Raw genomic sequence first — 19,074 nt, forward strand, 5'->3', positions numbered from 1 at the left:
GCCACTGCACTCCAGCCTGGGCGACAGAGCAAGACTCTGCCTCAAAAATAAATAAATAAATAAATAAATAAATAAATAAATAAATACACACCAGAGTTATCCCACCCCTCAGGTGGGGGAGTTAGGGTGTTTATCCTCTGTCATCTGACACTGAGAGATGCTTCTGGAGGTATTTAACTGCCCTGCACTTGGTCCTGAAGGAAACTAGAATATGTTACCTCCAAATATGCCACTTTGGCATAAGGACTATTTTGAGCTGAAGGCAGTTGAGAAGAAGCAGATACAAGAAAAGCTCCCTGCCCTCCTATTTGCATAAAAACAGGACATACATTTTCAATAGTGTCCATCAACCAGGAAGGATAAAAGTTAAATCTCCAGGCTGGGCACAGTGGCTCATGCCTGTAATCTTAAGACTTTGGGAGGCTGAGGTGAGCAGATCTCCTGAGGTTGGGAGTTTGAGACCAGCTTGAGCAACATGGAGAAACTCTGTCTCTACTAAAAATACAAAATTAGCTGGTCGTGGTGGCACACGCCTGTAATTCCAGCTACGTGGGAGGCTGAGGCAAGAGAATTGCTTGAACCTGGGAGGCAGAGGTTACAGTGAGCTGAGATTGCCCTATTGCACTCCAGCCTGGGCAATAAGAGTGAAACCCCATCTCAAAAAAAAAAAAAAAAAGTTAAATCTCTGGAGACAACTTTATTTTTTGGTTTCCATAATTTGGACTTATGTTATTGATACTCAGTGAATAAAATGTTGATTTTTGATGCATTACAATACACTTTTTGGTAGTAGTTGCACAATGTTGATTGTTTTATTTACTAAATACTGCAACCTCCAAATTGCCTTTTTTTTTTTTTTTTTTTTTTTTTTGAGACAGAGTCTCTCCCTGTTGCCCAGGCTGGAGTGCAATGGCGTGATCTCAGCTCACTACAACCTCTGCCTCCCAGGCTCCAGCAATTATCTTGTCTCAGCCTCCCGTGTAGCTGGGATTACAGGTGCACACCACCACGCCCGGCTAATTTTTGTATTTTTAGTAGACACAGGGTTTCACCATATTAGTCAGGCTGGTCTCAAACTCCTGACCTCAGGTGATCCAGCTGCCTTCGCTTCCCAAAGTGCTGGGATTATAGACGTGGGCCACCGCGCCTGGCCAAATTGCCAATTTTTACATGGTATTTCTGGCAATGGTGGTGGCTCCTCTCTCTGAATACATAAAATAGTTCATTCAATCCATGGTTTCATGTTCCTTTGTTATTCTGTCTACTGCTTTAAAATACATTCAGGCTGGGTGCGGCGGCTCACACCTAGAATCCCAGCACTTTGGGAGTCTGAGGCGGGTGGATCACCTGAGGTCAGGAGTTTGAGACCACCCTGGCCAACATGGTGAAACCCCCATCTCTACTAAAAATTACAAAAATTAGCCTGGCGTGGTGCTGCCTGCCTATAATCCCAGCTACTTGGGAGGCTGAGGCAAGAGAATCGCTTGAACCTGGGAGGTGGAGATTGCAGTGAGCTGAGATGGCACTACTGCACTCCAGCCTGGGTGACAGAGCAAGACTGTCTCAAAAAAATAAAATACATTCAAATAAAATATAAGTTACTTGCAGTGAGTGCACACATACAACAGCGAGGAGGGCCGAGAACATAATTAACCAATACTCTTGTGTTCAGAGAATAGTCTGAAACCATGGGACTGAAGCTTGCTCCTACAGACTTTCTCAAAGTATTATTGGTGGACATAAGGTTACCCTCACTCAACGCAAGGACACATCTTCTGCTGTGGTGGGAGGATACAGAATGACAATTTCATTTACATAGAATATTTTCCTTCTGTAAATGTCTGGAACAAGTCAGAGACAACTTCAGACCCTTTTCAGCCTGGAGTGGCACCAGCACAATCTCCATAACAAACTTGACCCACTAGCCTTTATCTACCACTCGTTTTCCATATAGCTGCTTTCCCATTCACAGTTAGCCACACCTGCAAGTCCAACCTAGGCTGGAGCTTGGGGGTCCAAACCTCAGCCCTCTTCTGGGACACGCAGTAGGAACCCCAGCCCTCGTTCTGCAGCTGGCTCAAGAGCTGTGACTGCTGGGCTTGGGTCACCGGTGGCCCAGGGAGTGGGAGAAGCCAGGGGGAGGCCCACTGGCTACCAGACCCAGCTCTGAGTGGGGACAGGGCTCAGCTCCCATGGGTAGAAAGCTGTTTCCCACACACAGCCACCCTTGGAAGTCTAAAAGTTGCTGTCCTTTATCTTGCCTGTGAATGTATTGTTCTTTGTTGAAGATGCTCTGTGAGCCTGAATTCTCCCGTCCGAGTACTAACCAGGCCTGACCGTGCTTAGTTTCCGAGATCAGATGAGACTGGGTGCGTTTAGGGTGGTGTGGCCGCAGACACTGTGAGCCTGAATTCTAAGCTACCTCTCTGAGTTATTCATCTCTGGGTACTTCGTGTGTTGAATGTGTGATACACATGTTAATAAATTTGCTTGCTTTTCTCTTGTAATCTGTATTTTATTACAGAGCCCCAGCCATGGACCTAAGATGGGTAGAGAAAACCCTTTCCCTCTTTTTATTTTTTGAGACAGAGTCTTGCTGTCTCCCAGGCTGGAGTGCAGTGGCGCCATCTCGGCTCACTGCAAGCTCTACCTCCTGGGTTCACGCCATTCTCCTGCCTCAGCCTCCCGAGTAGCTGGGACTACAGGCGCCCGCCACCACGCCCGGCTAATTTTTTTTGCGTGTTTTTTAGTAGAGACGGGGTTTCGCCGTGTTAGCCAGGACGGTCTTGATTTCCTGACCTTGTGATCTGCCCGACTTGGCCTCCGGAAGTGCTGGGATTACAGGTGTGAGCCACCGCGCCCAGCCCACTTTCCCTCTCTTACAGCCCTGAGGTAATGCTGTCAACAGGCACAAGAACAATGATGAAATGGAGTGAGACACCAGCAATGCCTGCGCCAGCCATTCATGAACAATTATTTACAAATATTTATTGGATTCCTACTATTCTTGCCACGAGGTATACAGAAGGGAGGGGGGACTTGTCACACTCCCAGTTTCCTGTTTTGCCAGAGAGGCAGACAATAAACTGGCAAACAAAACAACTACAGATTGTGAAATGTGCGCTAAAGAAAATATTTTGCTGTTGTGAGACGAAGCAACGAACGTTAAGAAGCCGTGTTTACTCCTTTCTGCTTGTTGGCAGTTTCACAAAGCCCCTGACTCTGTGACTACAGACGTGCAGCCCTCTGGAAAGATGCTTTGAAGACAGCACAGGAGAGAGCCCAAGGCCCCATACGTCTCTTGGCTGAGTCACTACATTTCTTTTCTTCTTTTCTTTTTTTTTTTCTTTGAGAGAGGGTCTTGCTGTGTCACCCAGGCTGGAGTTCAGTGGCGCGATCTCGGCTCACTGCAACCCTTGCCTCCCAGGTTCAAGCAATTATCCTGCCTTAGCCTCCCGAGTAGCTGGACTACAGGCACATGCCCGGCTAATTTTTGTATTTTTAGTAGAGATGGAGTTTCACCTTGTTAGCCAGGCTGGTCTTGAACACCTGACCTAAAGTGACCCACCTTCCTCGGCCTTGCAAACTGCTGGGAATACAGACGTGAGCCACTGCGCCCGGCTTGAGTCTTCACATTTCTTAAAAGAGAAACGATCCTAGTCCCTGGCTTTTCCGACCTGTAACATTTCCAAGATGACATCTGATGAGGTTAGTGATGATGCCTCTGTGATCTAGGACCCAAACCTTGCTGTGATTCTGCTGTCATGTAATTCTGAGCAAGTCTGATGGGATTTTGCATATACAGAACCTCCGCCTTCAGCCCCCAGCTGTATATCAGCAGTGGGCTGAAACATCGTGCCAGAGTCTGCTCCTGGGCTGGAGGCCTCAATCTATAGTCCTCTGTAAGACTTCTGAATAAAACTAGCATTCATTCTTTAAAAAGCTTGATTTTTTCTCTTTTATTTGACCCATAATAGAGAATAACTGGGTCTATGTGTGAAGGGTGAGGAGCAGAAGGGGTCGGTCTCTCAGGAAGAGGCATTTCACCCACGAGCTAAGGAGGAAAGGGGAGCCCACCATATTCGTGCCTGGGAAGAGCATTGCAGGCACAGGGAACGGCAAAGTCGGAGGCTCTGAGAAAGAGAGAACATGGCACGTCTGTGTAAGCTCGAGAGGAGGAAGAGGAGGAAGCCACGTGGCGCAGAGTAGGAGGAGAACCTTGGGGCTAGCTTTCAGGGCTGTGACAGGGAGTTCAGGTTGTATTCTAAGTGCATTAGGAAACATTGCAAGGTTAAAACCAAGAGTGACACGGTTTATCTTTGAAAAAGCTTACTCTGAGGCCAGGCACAGTGTCCCACGCCTGTAATCCCAGCACTTTGGGAGGCCGAGGAGGGCGGATCACCTGAGGTCAGGAGTTCAAGAGCAGCCTGGCCAACATGGTGAAACCCCATCCCCACTAAAACTACAAAAAAATTAGCCAGATGTGGTGGCGGGCACCTGTAATCCCAGATGCTTGGGAGGCTGAGGCAGGAGAATAGCTTGAACCGGGGAGGCAGAGGTTGCAGTGAGCCAAGATCCAGCCACTGCACTCCAGCCTGGGCGACAAGAGTGAAACTCCATCTCAAAAAATAAAATAAAATAAAAATAAAAAAAAGTTGACTCTGGCTATGAACCCTACCATCTGTTATCCTGCCCACACCTGTGGATTCTTGTTCGATGTGGGGCTCTGGGGGACCCAAGAAAAATCAGAGTCCCTGCCCCTAAGAGGCACTCAGCTGTCCTCCCTGCCACAACTTCACCACTAGATGAGTCCCCCTCCTCTGCCCTACAGCACTGACACAGTCCATTGATCCACTGGAAACTAGTTTATTTTTGGTTAGTTTTTCAGGGGATAGGGCTGGGGTAGAGTGGGAGGTGGCTGGGCTCTGAAGCTTGGTTCTAGGGTTGTTGCTTCTCATCCTCGGCACTGCGGCGGCCAAAGTCCATCCATCCATAGGCTTCTTCTTCTTCCTCCATCCATGGTCCCTGCTTCTTGGATGGGTCTGAGGAGGCGAGAAAGGCGAGAAAGGGGGAAGGATGACTGCCTTCCAGGAACCGAAGTCAGGGCCAGTCTGGGGAGACCTTGGCCAAACCTGGCCGAGTGAGGCAAGCAGGGCAGTCAGCAGCTCCTACCTGCCACGAGGTGTGGGGGACCCTGGGGTCCCAGCTGTCTTCGGTGGTGAAGCGCTGGGCCTTGCTGGTCCAGCCAGGGTAGCTCCAGGTTCCTGTTGGCCCCTGTACCTAAGGGTGCATCTGGCTGCTGGGAGCGGGGCTTCCAAGAAGCTTCAGAGAAGGCAGCCAGAGCCAGTGCAAAGATCAGCGCATACACACACAGTTGTTGCATCTCGTCTGCAAAGGGGAGAAAGGACTAGCTTAAGGGTGAGGCTGTCCCCACACAGGCCCAGAGGCAGGGGACTGAACCATGTGGCTCCAGGCCTCTACCTGCTGATGAGTCTGCAATTTTTTTTTTTTTTTTTTTTTTGAGACAGAGTTTCACTCTTGTTGCCCAGGCTGGAGTGCAGTGGTGGGATCTCGGTTCACTGTAACCTCTGCCTCCCAGGTTCAAGTGATTCTCCTGCCTCAGCCTCCAGAATATCTGGGACTATAAGCACGTGTCACCATGCCTGGCTAATTTTTGTAATTTTTAGTAGAGACGGGGTTTCACCACATTGGCCAGGCTGGTCTCGAACTCCTGACCTCAGGTGATCCACCTGCCTCAGCCTCCCAAATGCTGGGATTACAGGCGTGAACCACCACACCCAGGTGAGTCTGCAATTCCATGTGGAGTTGTGGACTATTTCTTCAGTTTAATTCTCCAGTTTCTGCTAGCTCCACGCCAGCCCTGAAGTCTCGTGTTTTTTCTCTTTACCTACCCCGATTACAGCCACTGCTTCTCTTGGAGAAAGTCAAATCCTAGGGCAATGGTTTTCCTAGGTTCTGTTCTGCAGAATTTGAGGCCATGTTAGTGGCTCTGTAGTTGTTTAAGTCATGTAATTTATTTATTTATTGAGACAGGGTCTCACTCTGTCACCTAGGCTGCAGTGCAGTAGTGCAATCACTGCCCACTGCAGCCTCTACCTCCTGGGCTCAGGTGATCCTCTCACCTCAGCCTCCAGAAGAGCTGGGACTACAGGCTTGCACCACCATGTCCAGCTAATTTTTTGGTACTTTTTGTAGAAACGGTGTTTCACCATGTTGCCCAAGCTAGTCTTGAACTGTTGGGCTCAAGCAATCCTCCCACCTCAGCCTCCCAAAGTGCTGCGAATACAGATATGAGCCACTGTGCTCGGCCCAAGACTTGTTATTTAAAGTGAACGTTTTAGGCCAGGCATGGTCATCCCAGCACTTTGGGAGGCTGAGGAGGATGGATCCCTTGAGCCCACGAGTTTGAGACCAGCCTGGGCAACATACCAAAACCCCATCTCTACAAAAAATACAAAAATTAGCCGGGCATGGTGGCATGCACCTGTATTCCCAGCTACTTGGGAGGCTGAGGTGGGAGGATCACTTGAGCCGGGGAGGTGGAGTTGCAGTGAGCCGAGATTGCACCACTGTACTCCAGCCTGGGCGAAAGAGTGAGACTTTGTCTCAAAAAAAAGAAAAAAGTGAAACTTTTAAATAGTAATACCAAAGAACATAGACATCCAACTGTGTTACAGACCGCATGTTATCACTTTGGAGACTGCAGCACATTCAACTCTTGACCAGCTCACACTGTTTTTTTGTGCAGCCCTGAGAGGAAAGGTTCCCCTGTCATTTTTGCTTAACTGAGGAATATCCTGTGATTATAATTAAGCAGTTAAGAAAAAATTAAGCTGTCACCATTAGCAATTATGTATCAGGGTGAATCAAGTTTGGGGAAAATATAATACAGAACTAAACTGGAATCTCAAACAAACGTAAAATTCAAATGGTCATCTGTTCCCTGGACTCACGATTTTTGTATTCTTTTTTTTTTTTTTTTTGAGACGGAGTCTCGCTCTGTCGCCCAGGCTGGAGTGCAGTGGCCGGATCTCAGCTCACTGCAAGTTCCGCCTCCCGGGTTACGCCATTCTCTCGCCTCAGCCTCCCGAGTAGCTGGGACTACAGGCGCCCGCCATCTCGCCCGGCTAATTTTTTGTATATTTTAGTAGAGACGGGGTTTCACCGTGTTAGCCAGGATGGTCTTGATCTCCTGACCTCGTGATCCGCCCGTCTCGGCCTCCCAAAGTGCTGGGATTACAGGCTTGAGCCACCGCGCCCGGCAATTTTTGTATTCTTTTAGTCTCATTATTCTGATTGGCTTTATCATAAGAAAATGATAAAAATTTTCTCTTGTCAGAATATATTTGTATTAATAAAGTACTGCTTTTAAGTTTTTCTTTTTTTCTTTTTGTGAGACAGAATCTTGCTCTGCCTCCCAGGCTGGAAGGCAGTGGCTGGAGTGATCCTGGCTCACTGCAGCTTCGACCTCTTGGGCTCAAGAGGTCCTCCCACCTCAGCCTCCTGAGTAGCTGGGACTACAAGTGTGCACTACTATGCCCAGCTAATTTATTTGTTTTTATTTTTAGTAGAGATGAGGTCTCACTATGTTGCCCAGGCTGGTCTGGAACTCCTGAGCTCAAGTAATCTGCTTGCCTCAGCCTCCCAAAGTGTTGTGATCACAGGCATGACCCATGGTGCCTGGCCATTAAGTTTTTCATAATGAGGTTCTCTGTTAGGTTTTCCTTGAAAGAAAAGAATTCTGCTGCTGAAGAAACGTTTGAAAACTCAGTGATCTGGAGCTGTACTGTCAGATGCTAACCACACGTTAGTTGTTCAGTGTTGTAGCCACCAGTCACGTGTGGCTCTTTACATTTAAATTAATTAAATTAAAAAATTACAGCCAGGTGCAGTGGCTCACGCCTGTAATCCCAACACTTTGGGAGGCTGAGGGGGTCGGATCACTTGAGGTCAGGAGTTTGCGACCAGCTTGGCCAACATGGTGAAACTCTGTCTCTACCAAAAATATAAAAAATTAGCCGGGTGTTATGGCAGGCGCCTGTAATTCCAGCTACTCAGGAGGCTGAGGCAGGAGAATCGCTTGAACCTGGGAGGCGGAGGTTGCAGTGAGCTGTGATCACGCCACTGCACTCCAGCCTGGGTGACACAGCAAGACTCCGTATAAAAAACAAACAACAACAACAACAAAACTTCCTTACACTAACCCCATTTCAAGCACACATGTGGCTAGTGGCTACCATATTGAACAGTGCAGATAAAGAACATTTCCCGCATCATAGGATGTTCTTTTGGATGGTACTGGTCTAGGAAAGGGCTTGAAGTGGAATCCAGGAGCTGTGGATTCCCACGCCAGCCCTGCCTAAAAGTCCCTGTGACTTTGGGCAAGTCACATCTTGCCTCTGGGTCTCAGTTTTCTCATCTGAGAGAGAGGAGAAGAACCCCAGTCCTCCTCACCTCCCAGGGCTGGGAGGAGTGTGAAGGGAGAGGCTAAGAGCAGGGCCCTGGCTGGGGCAGAAGGGCAGGTGGAAGGCAAGGCTGGGAATACAAGGGTAGGTACTGGAGCCAAGACCTAGTTCCATCCTGGGATAAAGAAAGGGTCCCAGCTCTGGAGACCCCAAGGGGTGAGCCCCAGACTCTGGCCAGTGGCCTGATACCTTGATGGGGGAGAGGACCTGTCACCCCACTTCCCAGCCTCTCCCCTCTCCTCCTGGGTTTTCTCACCTGCAGAGCTGGGAGGTGTGCGGTGTGGCAGTTGGGCCTGGTGCCTCTCAGGTCTCTGCTCTGCCTGGTGTTCCAGGCCTGCCTTATAAAGCTCTCAAGGTCCCTCCCAACTGTGCCCCCCCCACCCCTACCCTGCCATATGAGTCCAGGCGAGAGGAATGGGGTGGGGCACAGGTACAGCCCATCGCCCTGCCCCGCCCTGTCATTTAGTGTCGGTCAGTCATCCAGGATGTGGGGGAAGGACAGGGGAGTTGACCTTCACGGTTTGGGGCTGGAGCGGGGTGGTGGCAGCTCTTCAGCTGTACCTAAGGGGCAGGAACCAAGCTCCCTTGGTCAGGAGCAATGCTCCCCACCACATCCTGGGGGTCAGAGGCCTGGTACTCATCTCTCTAACTACATAGGGACTTTTGTGGGTGGTGGTAGGTGAGGGAGTGAACCCGATGGACTTAGATTCAGCGAAAGTAGATTTCACCATCCACTGATGTTTGATGAGTGTGTGAATGTGGGGTGATGTATTGATTCCCCGTCCCCTCCACTGGACTCTGCAAACACAACATATTACCAGGAGCAATGGATTGTGGGCTGATGGCCCTGTTCTCTCCTTCTGGTGGCTCGCATCCTGGTCACCTCTGAAGCCCCTTCACCCTCCCCCTACCATGGAACACCCTCGGCGCCTTCTTCTTCTTAGGCTTTCTGTGCTGGTCTAATTTTGCTTGTAGCTGCCCCACATCTCCCAGATCAGCTGCCCATGCACCACCACCTGCAAACCCCCTATGCAGAACCAATTCCTAGGGGATCCTGCCTTTCAAGCCTCCTTCATTTTGCTTTCAGGGGGAGCTAGTAATCTGCATAACAATTTTTTTTTTTTTTTGAGACAAAGTCTAGCTCTGTCACCAGGCTGGAGTGCAGTGGTGTGATCTCGGCTCACTGCAACCTCCGCCTTCTGGGTTCAAGCAATTCTTCTGCCTCAACCTCCCAAGTAGCTGGGATTACAGGCACATGCCCCCACGCCTGGCTAATTTTTTGTATTTTTAGTAGAGATGGGGTTTCACCATGTTGAGCGGGCTGGTCTCGAACTCCTGACCTCGTGATCGGCCCAGCTAGGTCTCCCAAAGTTCTGGGATTACAGATGTGAGCCACCATGCCAGCCAACAACTTTTCAGTGTCAAAGTATACCTTCAAATGGTTAGCAAACAGACTAAAGCATTTGCCGAAGATGGACCAGAAAACAAAACGGCACCTTGTTGACTTATTTGGTAAACTGCTGCCTCCACATGGTTTGACCGGATGTAATGAGTTGTAGCCTGTTTTTGATTTTTCCACTGTTGAGAGCAGAGATTTTGCTTCTGTTCATGCGTCATCAGGCCCCCTCCTTTTCTGGGAGAGTTTGATCCCCTTGGGTCTTGGGTAATGGCGGTGGTACCCACGCTCACAGCCAGCCTTGTTGAGAATTAATGGGTGATGAAGGAAGCAGGCTGTGCGGTGTCCATGGCAACCGACAGCTGAATTACCGTTGTGAATAATCACTCTAATCCAGAGCAGGACACGGTGACTCAGCAGATGGAATAAATGAAAATGACAAAAAGCAGTGCAGGCATTGGTGATGATTAATTGAATCACAGAATCTCAGAGATGGAAGGACTTTGAGGTGGCTTGGGAGAACAGGTGGGGTGGGTGTAGCTCTGTTCATACACTAGGGGAATGAATGAAGACATTCGTGTTGCTGTGGTAACTCTAATGGGAAATGATAAGCTTTCAGTAGAACCCTGATTGTATCAGAGCCCAAGACTCAGTTTGTGCCCGTGGAGGGGGTTATGCCCCCTTGAATGTTCTTCCCCAGGCTGGTTACATGAGGGATGGCAATTTCAACAAATAGAAGCATGTCTCCTATTCCACAGCCGATGGTTAGAATGTCACTATTTGGCCGGGCGCGGTGGCTCACACCTGTAATCCCAGCACTTTGGGAGGCTGAGGTGAGCAGATCACGAGGTCAAGAGATCAAAACCATCCTGGCCAACATGTTGAAACTTGACTCTACTAAAAATACCAAAATTAGCTGGGCATGGTGGTGGGCACCTGTAATCCCAGCTACTCGGGAGACTGAGGCAGGAGAATTGCTTGAACTTGGGAGGCAGAGAGAGGTTGCAGTGAGCCGAGATCACACCATTGCACTCCGGCTTGGGGATAGAGTGAGACTCTGTCTCAAAAAGAAAAAAAAAAAAAAAAAAAAAAGAATGTCACTATTTGCAGACCCTGCCAGGTCTGCAGGGGAGGGGTTGCATTCAAAGATGAGCACCTTTGACCCTGAGGAGCTCGCTAGTCACGGACTGCACGTTCTCATCACAAGGGGACCGTGTCTGATGAAAAAGGAAAGGTTTCCTCATCCTGTCTTTTTCCAGCTGATGAGCTTTGAGCACATTTCTCCCCCTCTCTGAGCTGTTTTCTCCTCTAGGAAATGAGAAAAGTAACTTGGGGAGGAGGGTCTCGTGAAGGTGATGTACATATAGCGCCCTGCACGGAGCTCAAAACTTCGCAGGTATTTGGCCGGGCGCAGTGGCTCATGCCTATGATCCCAGCGCTATGGGAGGCCAAGGCAAGCAGATCGCCTGAGGTCAGGAGTTTGAGACCAGCCTGAACAACATGGTGAAACCCTGTTTCTACTAAAAATACAAAAATTAATCGGGCATGGTGGTGCGTGCCTGTAATCCCAGCTACTCAGGAGGCTGAGGCACGGGAATCGCTTGAACCCAGGAGGTAGAGGTTGGAGTGAGCCAAGATAGTGCCGTTGCACTCCAGCCTGGGTGACAGAGTGAGACCGTCTCAAACAAACAGACAAAACAGAACATCGAAAGTATTTAATCCATTTTGCATCTTCTTCCCCATCCTCTTTGGGTCTCAGTTAACCACATTTAGAAACAGGAATCATTCATTTGTCCCTCATAGGGCTGTAGTGAAGGGAAGAGGCGACAAGGTCTGTGTACACTCTTTGTACACTGAGGGGAGTTCTCCTCTCCCAAGGCTTAAAGGAGGGTGATTCCCTAAGCATATCACTCTGTGAATCCAAGGGTTTCCCTCCTGCCAGCTGTGACTCAGAGGGACACCAGCCCAACTGCCACTGAAAGAGGCAGCAGGGATAGAGTCTATGGAGGCTGGACCTCCTGGTATACAGGGGGTTTTGGAACTGGTGGGGCCAGGGTTTGAATCATGGCTCTAACACCGACTAGCTGGGTGAGCAGAAAATTCAATTTCTGGGCCTATCAAATTGAAGACCAGATCCCAGGTCTTGGGACCCATCACCATCCCCCTCCAGGGTGCACGTGTGTGGGCCCTGCCGCTGTCATCACAATGATGACAATGCCGTGTGCTAGGCATTGATAAGCTCTTAGCATGAATGAATGCAATCTCTCTTCACCATGGTCCTACAACCGAAGTGCTGGTGTGACCCCATTCTTCAGAAGAAGCTGATGGGTACTGTGGGTCACACCTGTAATCCCAGCACCTGGGGAGGCCGAGGCCGGCAGATCACTTGAGCCCAAGAACTGAAGACCAGCCTGGGCAACACGGCAAAACCCCATCTCTACAAAAAATACAAAAAACTATTTTTTTTGTGGTGGTGCGTGGCTGTGGTCCCAGCTATTTGGGAGGCTGAGGTGGGAGGATTGCTTGAACGGCGGGGGGCAGAGGTTGCAGTGAGCCATGATTGTGCCACTGTACTTGGGAGACAGAGCAAGATGCTGTCTCAAAAAAAAAAAAAAAAAAAAAATAGGGAGCTTATGCTGGATTATCTGACTGGGCCCAGTATAATCACATAGTCCTTAACTTTCTTCAGCTAGAGGCAGAAGAGATGTGGCTGAAGGTCAGGTCGGAGAGCTGGAGTAATGAGGACTCCACAAGCAATTGCTGGTCTGAAGATGGCGGGAAGGCCACAGGACGAGGAATGCAGTGGCCTTGAGGAGCTGAGAGGTTCTCCACTGACAGCCAGGAAAGAGGAACGTCAGCCCCACAATAACAAAGAATGATATGTGGCCAACAACCTGGATGAGCTTGGAAGTGGATTCATCCCAGAAGCCTCTGGAAAGAAACGCAGCCCTGCCACCTGAATGTGGCCTTGGGAGACCCTAATCAGGGGACCCTGTGAGCCACTCTGCAGGAGGACTTCTGATCTACAGAATCGCGAGATAATAACTTGGTGTTGTTTTAAGCTTCTAAATTGTGGTGATTTATTATGGCAGTAATCAAAAATGGATACAAGGGATCACAGCTGTGTAAAGGTTTCTGTTTAGTAAAAACTGGCCCAGCGTGAATTTGCATGTAAATTTTCAAATACAATGAAGGGAGATGTTCTTTGAAGTATTCTGACCATCCAAATATTCCAAATTCATTCCAGTTACTGAGGATCTGCTGTGAGCTAGGGTACAGATGAGGCCACCTGGGAATAAGAGGTGGATATGACAGTGCTGGGTGCAGTGGCTCACGCCTATAATCCCAGCACTTTGGGAGGCTGAGGTGGGTGGATCATCTGAGGTCAAGAGTTCAAGACCAGCCTGACCAACATAATGAAACCCTGTCTCTACCAAAAAATACAAAATTAGCCAGGCATTGTGGTGCACATCTGTAATCCCAGCTACTTGGGAGGCTGAGGTGGAAGAATCGCTTGAACATGTGAAGCAGAGGTTGCAGTGAGCTGAGATTATGCCATTGCACTCCAGCCTGGGCAACAAGAGCGAAACTTTGTCTCAAAAAAAAAAAAAAGAAGAGATGACTGTGACAGGACAGACCCTTTCATTGCTTTGATGGAGTTTAGATTCTAGGAGCATAAAAGAGTAACAGACGGCCGGGCGCGGCGGCTCACGCTTGTAATCCTAGCACTTTGAGAGGCCAAGGTAGGCGGATTGCCTGAGCTCAGGAGTTCAAGATCAGCCTGGGCAACTTGGTGAAACCCTGTCTCTACTAAAATACAAAAAAAAAAAAAAAGAAAGAAAAAATAGCCGGGCACGGCGGTGTGTGCCTGTAGTCCCAGCTACTTGGGAGGCTGAGGCTGGAGAATTGCTTGAACCCGGGAGGCAGAGGGTGAAGTGAGCTGAGATCGTGCCACTGCATCCAACCTGGCGACAGCATGAGACTCCATCTCAAAAATAAAAGAAAAAAGAGTAACAGAATAACAAGGGTCCTCTGTGGAGGAGACCGTTCCCTGAGGAGGGAGAGGCTTTTCAGTGGACCGGGCACACTCCTGCCTGCCAGGGCTGGCTTTGGGAAACAGATCACTATTGATGAGCTGCAAACCGCTGTCAGGGAGGCAGTGCCTTGGCTTCCTAATTGGTTATTGATGGCAGAAAAGGAAGAGCTTGATGACGACTCAATCATTCTGGCCCAGGCAACCAGGGCTTTGGAGGACGTGATGGTTCTGGGGACAAACAGTGACACCTGGAAGGTGTTTGCGTCAATGAGGGCATCCATGGTCCCCCCTGGGGTAGGGGGCTAGGTAGAGGGAGGTGGCTTCTTGGGTTCTGGCCTCAGCTGCTATCTGAGAGTGGTGATGGTGACATGGCAGGGCCAAAAGCGCAGCCTGCAAGCTGCTCGCAGACTGGGCTGGAGAGGCTGCCCACCACCCCTGGGCCCAGACTGGGCTGTCAAGGACAGAAAGTAGTGGCTCTCCTTACTCTGGCTCCTGCTTCTCTCCTGAGCCTCCTCTCTCCTTTTCTCCTCTGATGCCCACCTGTGCCTTCGAAGCAGTTGTTCTCAGCCCAGGCTTTGTGTTTGGATCATCCGGCCTTAAGTGATCCTCCCTCCTGGCCTCCCAAAGCACTGGGATTTTAGGCATGGGCCACCACGCCTGGCCTAACAATGGTTTTAACTGGGAAAAATAATCCTAAAGGCTCCTCTGTAAGAGGATGAGAGGAGTCTATTCGGGTGTGTTCCAGGCTGAATGGCTCACCCCTGGCCCCACAGGTAGGAGGTGAAGGAGCTGAGTTGGGGACCCCCGGGGTCTTGGACTCCATGTGCTGCTGCCTCTTGTCTGCCCACAGCCTCCCATCCCACCCTTTCCAGAAGCCTCGCTCCTGCTGACTCTGTCTTCACTGTGACCTCCAGCTCCTCCACTGTCTGGCTCCTCTCAGCCTGCCTACCCCTCCCAGGGTTTGTCATCTCAGTTCTGTGTGATGCACATAGATTGCTGCCCCTGTCCTGCTTCTGAACCTGCCAGGCTGGTCCCAGGTCGCTGACAGGCCACCTCCACTTCTTCCTTAGCTCCTGTCTCCCACTCCCTGCAAAAACCGACAGGAAAGTTCTGAAATTGACCAGTTGATTCAATTGCAAATTAATATTCTGCAGCTTGGTTGTTACCTGGCAACTGTGGTGAATAATTTCTCTTTCATTCCCAAGGTCTTTTGACGTCAGCCCCCTTTTCCCTACCATGAACACAGCTGCCTAAATCCCCCTTCCTTCCGTCCTTTTCTCCTTTCCTCCTTTACTGGATGGTCTGTCACCCCATTCAGTGTCAGCCCCTCCACCAGGGCCCGTCATCCCAGACCCTCCTGCCTGCTTAGAGACCACATGCTTTCACCCTTTCATTCATTCATCCATGCATCTGTTTATTCAACACAAATTTTCCAAGTGCCTGCTTTGTGTCAGGCACTGTGCTGACCCTGGGGACACAATGGTGATTGAGAGGGTCTTTAGTCTTTCTCCTCCCTTTACTTTGTTGTCTGTTGAACCCAGGAGTGGGGTGGGTTGGAGTGACACACAGTGGGCTCAAGGAGCCATGGGGGAGGTTTTGATGGCTGATTTTGCCTATGACCTCGCTATTGAAAACGCTATTTCAGAGAAGGTAGAATGGTCAGTGCATTTCTTCAAGCTTTACTGAAGTTATGCTGCATATATAAACCCACCTAATTCCAAACTATCCCTGACAGAGGGCAGAGGTCATTTCTGTCCATGAGCCAGAGAGATGCTGCCATGTGGCAAGGGCAACAGCCCTGCTCATCATGTGCCCACCCAGCCAGCTTTGGAAATGATGCAATTCTTCTTTTTTTTTTTTCTTTTTAAATAAGCCATTTAGCCAGGTGAAGTGGCTCACGCCTGTAATTCCAGCATTTTGGGAGACTGAGGCAGGCGGATCACTTGAGGTCAGGAGTTCGAGACCAGCATGGCCAACATGGTGAAACCCCGGTCTCTAATAAAAATACAAAAATTAGCCGGGTGTGGTAGCACATGCCTGTAATCCAGCTACTCGGGAGCATGAGGCAGGAGAATTGCCTGAATTCAGGGGGTGGAGGTGGCAGTGAGCCAAGATCAGGCCACTGCACTCCAGCCTGGGCAACAGAGTGAGACTGTCTCCAAAAAAAAAAAAAAAAAAAGCCATTTATATACCATACCTTTGGCCCTTTGAAAGTATACACTTCAGTGGCTTCTATATTATTTACTTTCTTTTTGAGACAGGTTCTTTTTTTTTTTTTGAGATGGAGTCTTGCTCTGTCACCGAGGCTGGAGTGCAGTGGTATGATCTCGGCTCACTGCAACCTCCGCCTCCCGAGTTCAAGTGATTCTCCTGCCTCAGTCTCCTAAGTAAAGTAGCTGGGATTACAGGTGCCCGTCACCACACCTGGCTATTTTTTTGTATTTTTAGTAGAGATGGGGTTTCACCATGTTGGTCAGGCTGGTCTCAAAAACTCCTGACCTCAAGCGATCTGCCCGCCTCGGCCTCCCAAAGTGCTGGGATTACTGGCGTGAGTCACTGTGACTGGCTGGGGTCTTCTTATATTGCCGAGGCTGGTCTTGAACTCATTCTTGAACTCATGAATCCTCCTGCATTTGGCTCCCGAAGTGCTGGGATTACAGGCACGAGTCACTGTGCCCAGCCAAAGACAGGTTTTTTGCTGTGTTGCACAGGCTATTCTCAAACTTCTGGGCTCAATGATCCTCCCACCTAAGCCTCCTGAGCAGCTGGGACTGGAGATTCAAGCCACCAAGCCCAGCTTCAGTGGCTTTTAGTTCACACATTTATGCAACTATCACTATTATCTAATTCAGAACACTTTCATCACCCCAAAAGGAAACCCCACACCCATTTGCAGTCATTCCTCATTCCCCCTTTTCCCTGGAAACCACAAATCTACTTTCTGTCTCCATAAATTTGCCTATTCTGGGCCTTTAATTTAACTGGATTCATACAATATATGGCCTTTCGTGTATGGGTTATTTTACTTAGCATGATGCTTTTGTGATTCATTCATGTTGTAGTATGTATCAGAACTTTATTATTTTATTTATTTATTTATTTATTTTTTGAGATGAAGTCCTGCTCCATCTCTCAGACTGGAGTGCAATGGCAGGATTTCAGGTCACTGCAACCTCCGCCTCCCAGGTTCAAGCAATTCTCCTGCCTCAGCCTCCCGAGTAGCAGGCATTACAGGTACCTGCCACCACACCCAGCTAATTTTTTGTATTTTTAGTAGAGACAGGGTTTCACTATGTTGGCCAGGCTGGTCTCCAACTCTTGACCTCAGGCAATCCACCGCCTCGGCATCACAAAGTACTGGGATTACAGGAGTAAGCCACCGTGCCTGGCCTTTTTTTTTTTTTTGAGACAGAATTTCGCTCTTGTTGCCCAGGCTGGACTGCAATGGCACCATCTTGGCTCACTGCAACCTCTGCCTCCTGGGTTCAAGTGATTCTCCTGCCTCAGCCTCTCAAGTAGCTGGGATTACAGGTGCTCACCACCATGTCTGGCTAATTTTTGTATTTTTAGTAGAGAGTATTTTTTTTTTTTTTTTTTTTTTGAGGCGGAGTCTCGCTCTGCAGCCCAGGCTGGAGTGCAGTGGCCGGATCTCAGCTCATTGCAAGCTCCACCTCCCGGGTTCACACCATTCTCCTGCCTCAGCCTCCCGAGTAGCTGGGACTACAGGCGCCCGCCACGTCGCCCAGCTAGTTTTTTGTATTTTTAGTAGAGACGGGGTTTCACCGTGTTAGCCAGGATGATCTCGATCGCCTGACCTCATGATCCGCCCGTCTTGGCCTCCCAAAGTGCTGGGATTACAAGCTTGAGCCACCGCGCCCGGCCTGTAGAGAGTATTTTTGTATTTTTAGCGGAGAGACTCCATTTAAAAAAAAAAAAAAAAAAAAAGGCCGGAACAGTGCTCAAGCCTGTAATCCCAGCACTTTGGGAGGCCGAGATGGGCTGATCACGAGGTCAGGAGATCGAGACCACCCTGGCTAACACGGTGAAACCCCGTCTCTACTAAAAAATACAAAAAAACTAGCCGGGCAAGGTGGCGGACGCCTGTAGTCCCAGCTACTCGGGAGGCTGAGGCAGGAGAACGGCGTAAACCCGGGAGGTGGAGCTTGCAGTGAGCCGAGATCCGGCCACTGCACTCCAGCCTGGACGACAGAGCGAGACTCCATCTCAAAAAAAAAAAAAAAAAAAAAGAAAAGAAATTTAAAAAGCTACTCTCTCAAACAGCATTCAAGCAGGAAATGAAAACCACAGATTACTTAGAATATGACAGACCACAAGAATAGTAAGAGTAGGGCTAAGCACAGTGGCTCACGCCTGTAATCCCAGCACTTTGGGAGGCTGAGGCGGGTGGATCACGAGGTCAGGAGTTCAAGATCAGCCTGGCCAGCATGGTGAAACCCTGTCTCTACTAATAATACAAAAAATTAGCTGAGTATGGTGTCGCGTGCCTGTAATCCAAGCTACTCGGGAAGCTGAGGCAGGAGAATGGCTTGAACCTGGGAGGTGGAAGTTGCAGTGGGCTGAAATTGTGCCACTGCACTCTGGCCTGGGTGACAAGAGTGAGATGCTATCTCAAAAAAACAAAAACAAAAACAAACAAACAAAAAACTAAGAAATGGTGCCAAATCTTATTTATTTATTTATTTAGAGACAGGCTCTCTCTCACTCCCATTGCCCAGACTGGTGTCCAGTGGCACAATCTCAGCTTCCTGGGCTCAAGTGATTCTCCCCTGTTAGTCTCCTGAGCAGCTGGGATTCCAGGCACACACCAGCACACCTGGCTAATTTTTTTGTTTTGTTTTGTTTTGTTTTAGTAGAGACAGGATTTTGCCATGTTTCCCAGGCTGGTCTCAAACTCCTAAGCTCAAACAATCTGCCTGCCTTGGCCTCCCAAAGTGCTGGGATTATAGGCGTGAACCACTACACCTGTCCCAAATCTAATTTAGAGCATTAAAAAGTATTCATGGCCGGCTATGGTGGATTACAGCAATAATATCCCAGCACTTTGGGAGGCTGAGGTAAGGATCAGTTGAGCCCAGGAGTTTGGGACCAGCCTGGGCAACATAGTGAGACCCTGTCTCTACTCTAAAAAAAAGAAA

General features: G+C 49.2%; 1 protein-coding gene across 2 annotated transcripts; it reads right to left on the minus strand.

Annotated features, from left to right (window-relative positions):
- Positions 1 to 4,850: 4,850 nt before the first annotated feature.
- Positions 4,851 to 8,847, minus strand: GAST (gastrin). 2 transcript variants are annotated; one of them, XM_033181903.1, is made up of 3 exons: positions 8,743 to 8,847; positions 5,173 to 5,388; positions 4,851 to 5,042 (listed from the first exon to the last, which is right to left on the minus strand). In XM_033181903.1, the coding sequence occupies exons 2-3, from the start codon at positions 5,381 to 5,383 to the stop codon at positions 4,939 to 4,941; spliced, it is 315 nt and encodes a 104-aa protein (XP_033037794.1). In that variant the 5' UTR covers positions 5,384 to 5,388; positions 8,743 to 8,847; the 3' UTR covers positions 4,851 to 4,938. The 2 variants fall into 2 exon arrangements, with proteins under 2 accessions (XP_033037794.1, XP_033037795.1); XM_033181904.1 differs by having other exon boundaries at positions 5,173 to 5,407; positions 8,743 to 8,799.
- Positions 8,848 to 19,074: the final 10,227 nt, after the last annotated feature.

Source organism: Trachypithecus francoisi, unplaced genomic scaffold (genome assembly GCF_009764315.1).
Source record: "Trachypithecus francoisi isolate TF-2019V2 unplaced genomic scaffold, Tfra_2.0 Lachesis_group20, whole genome shotgun sequence".
NCBI lineage: Eukaryota > Metazoa > Chordata > Mammalia > Primates > Cercopithecidae > Trachypithecus > Trachypithecus francoisi.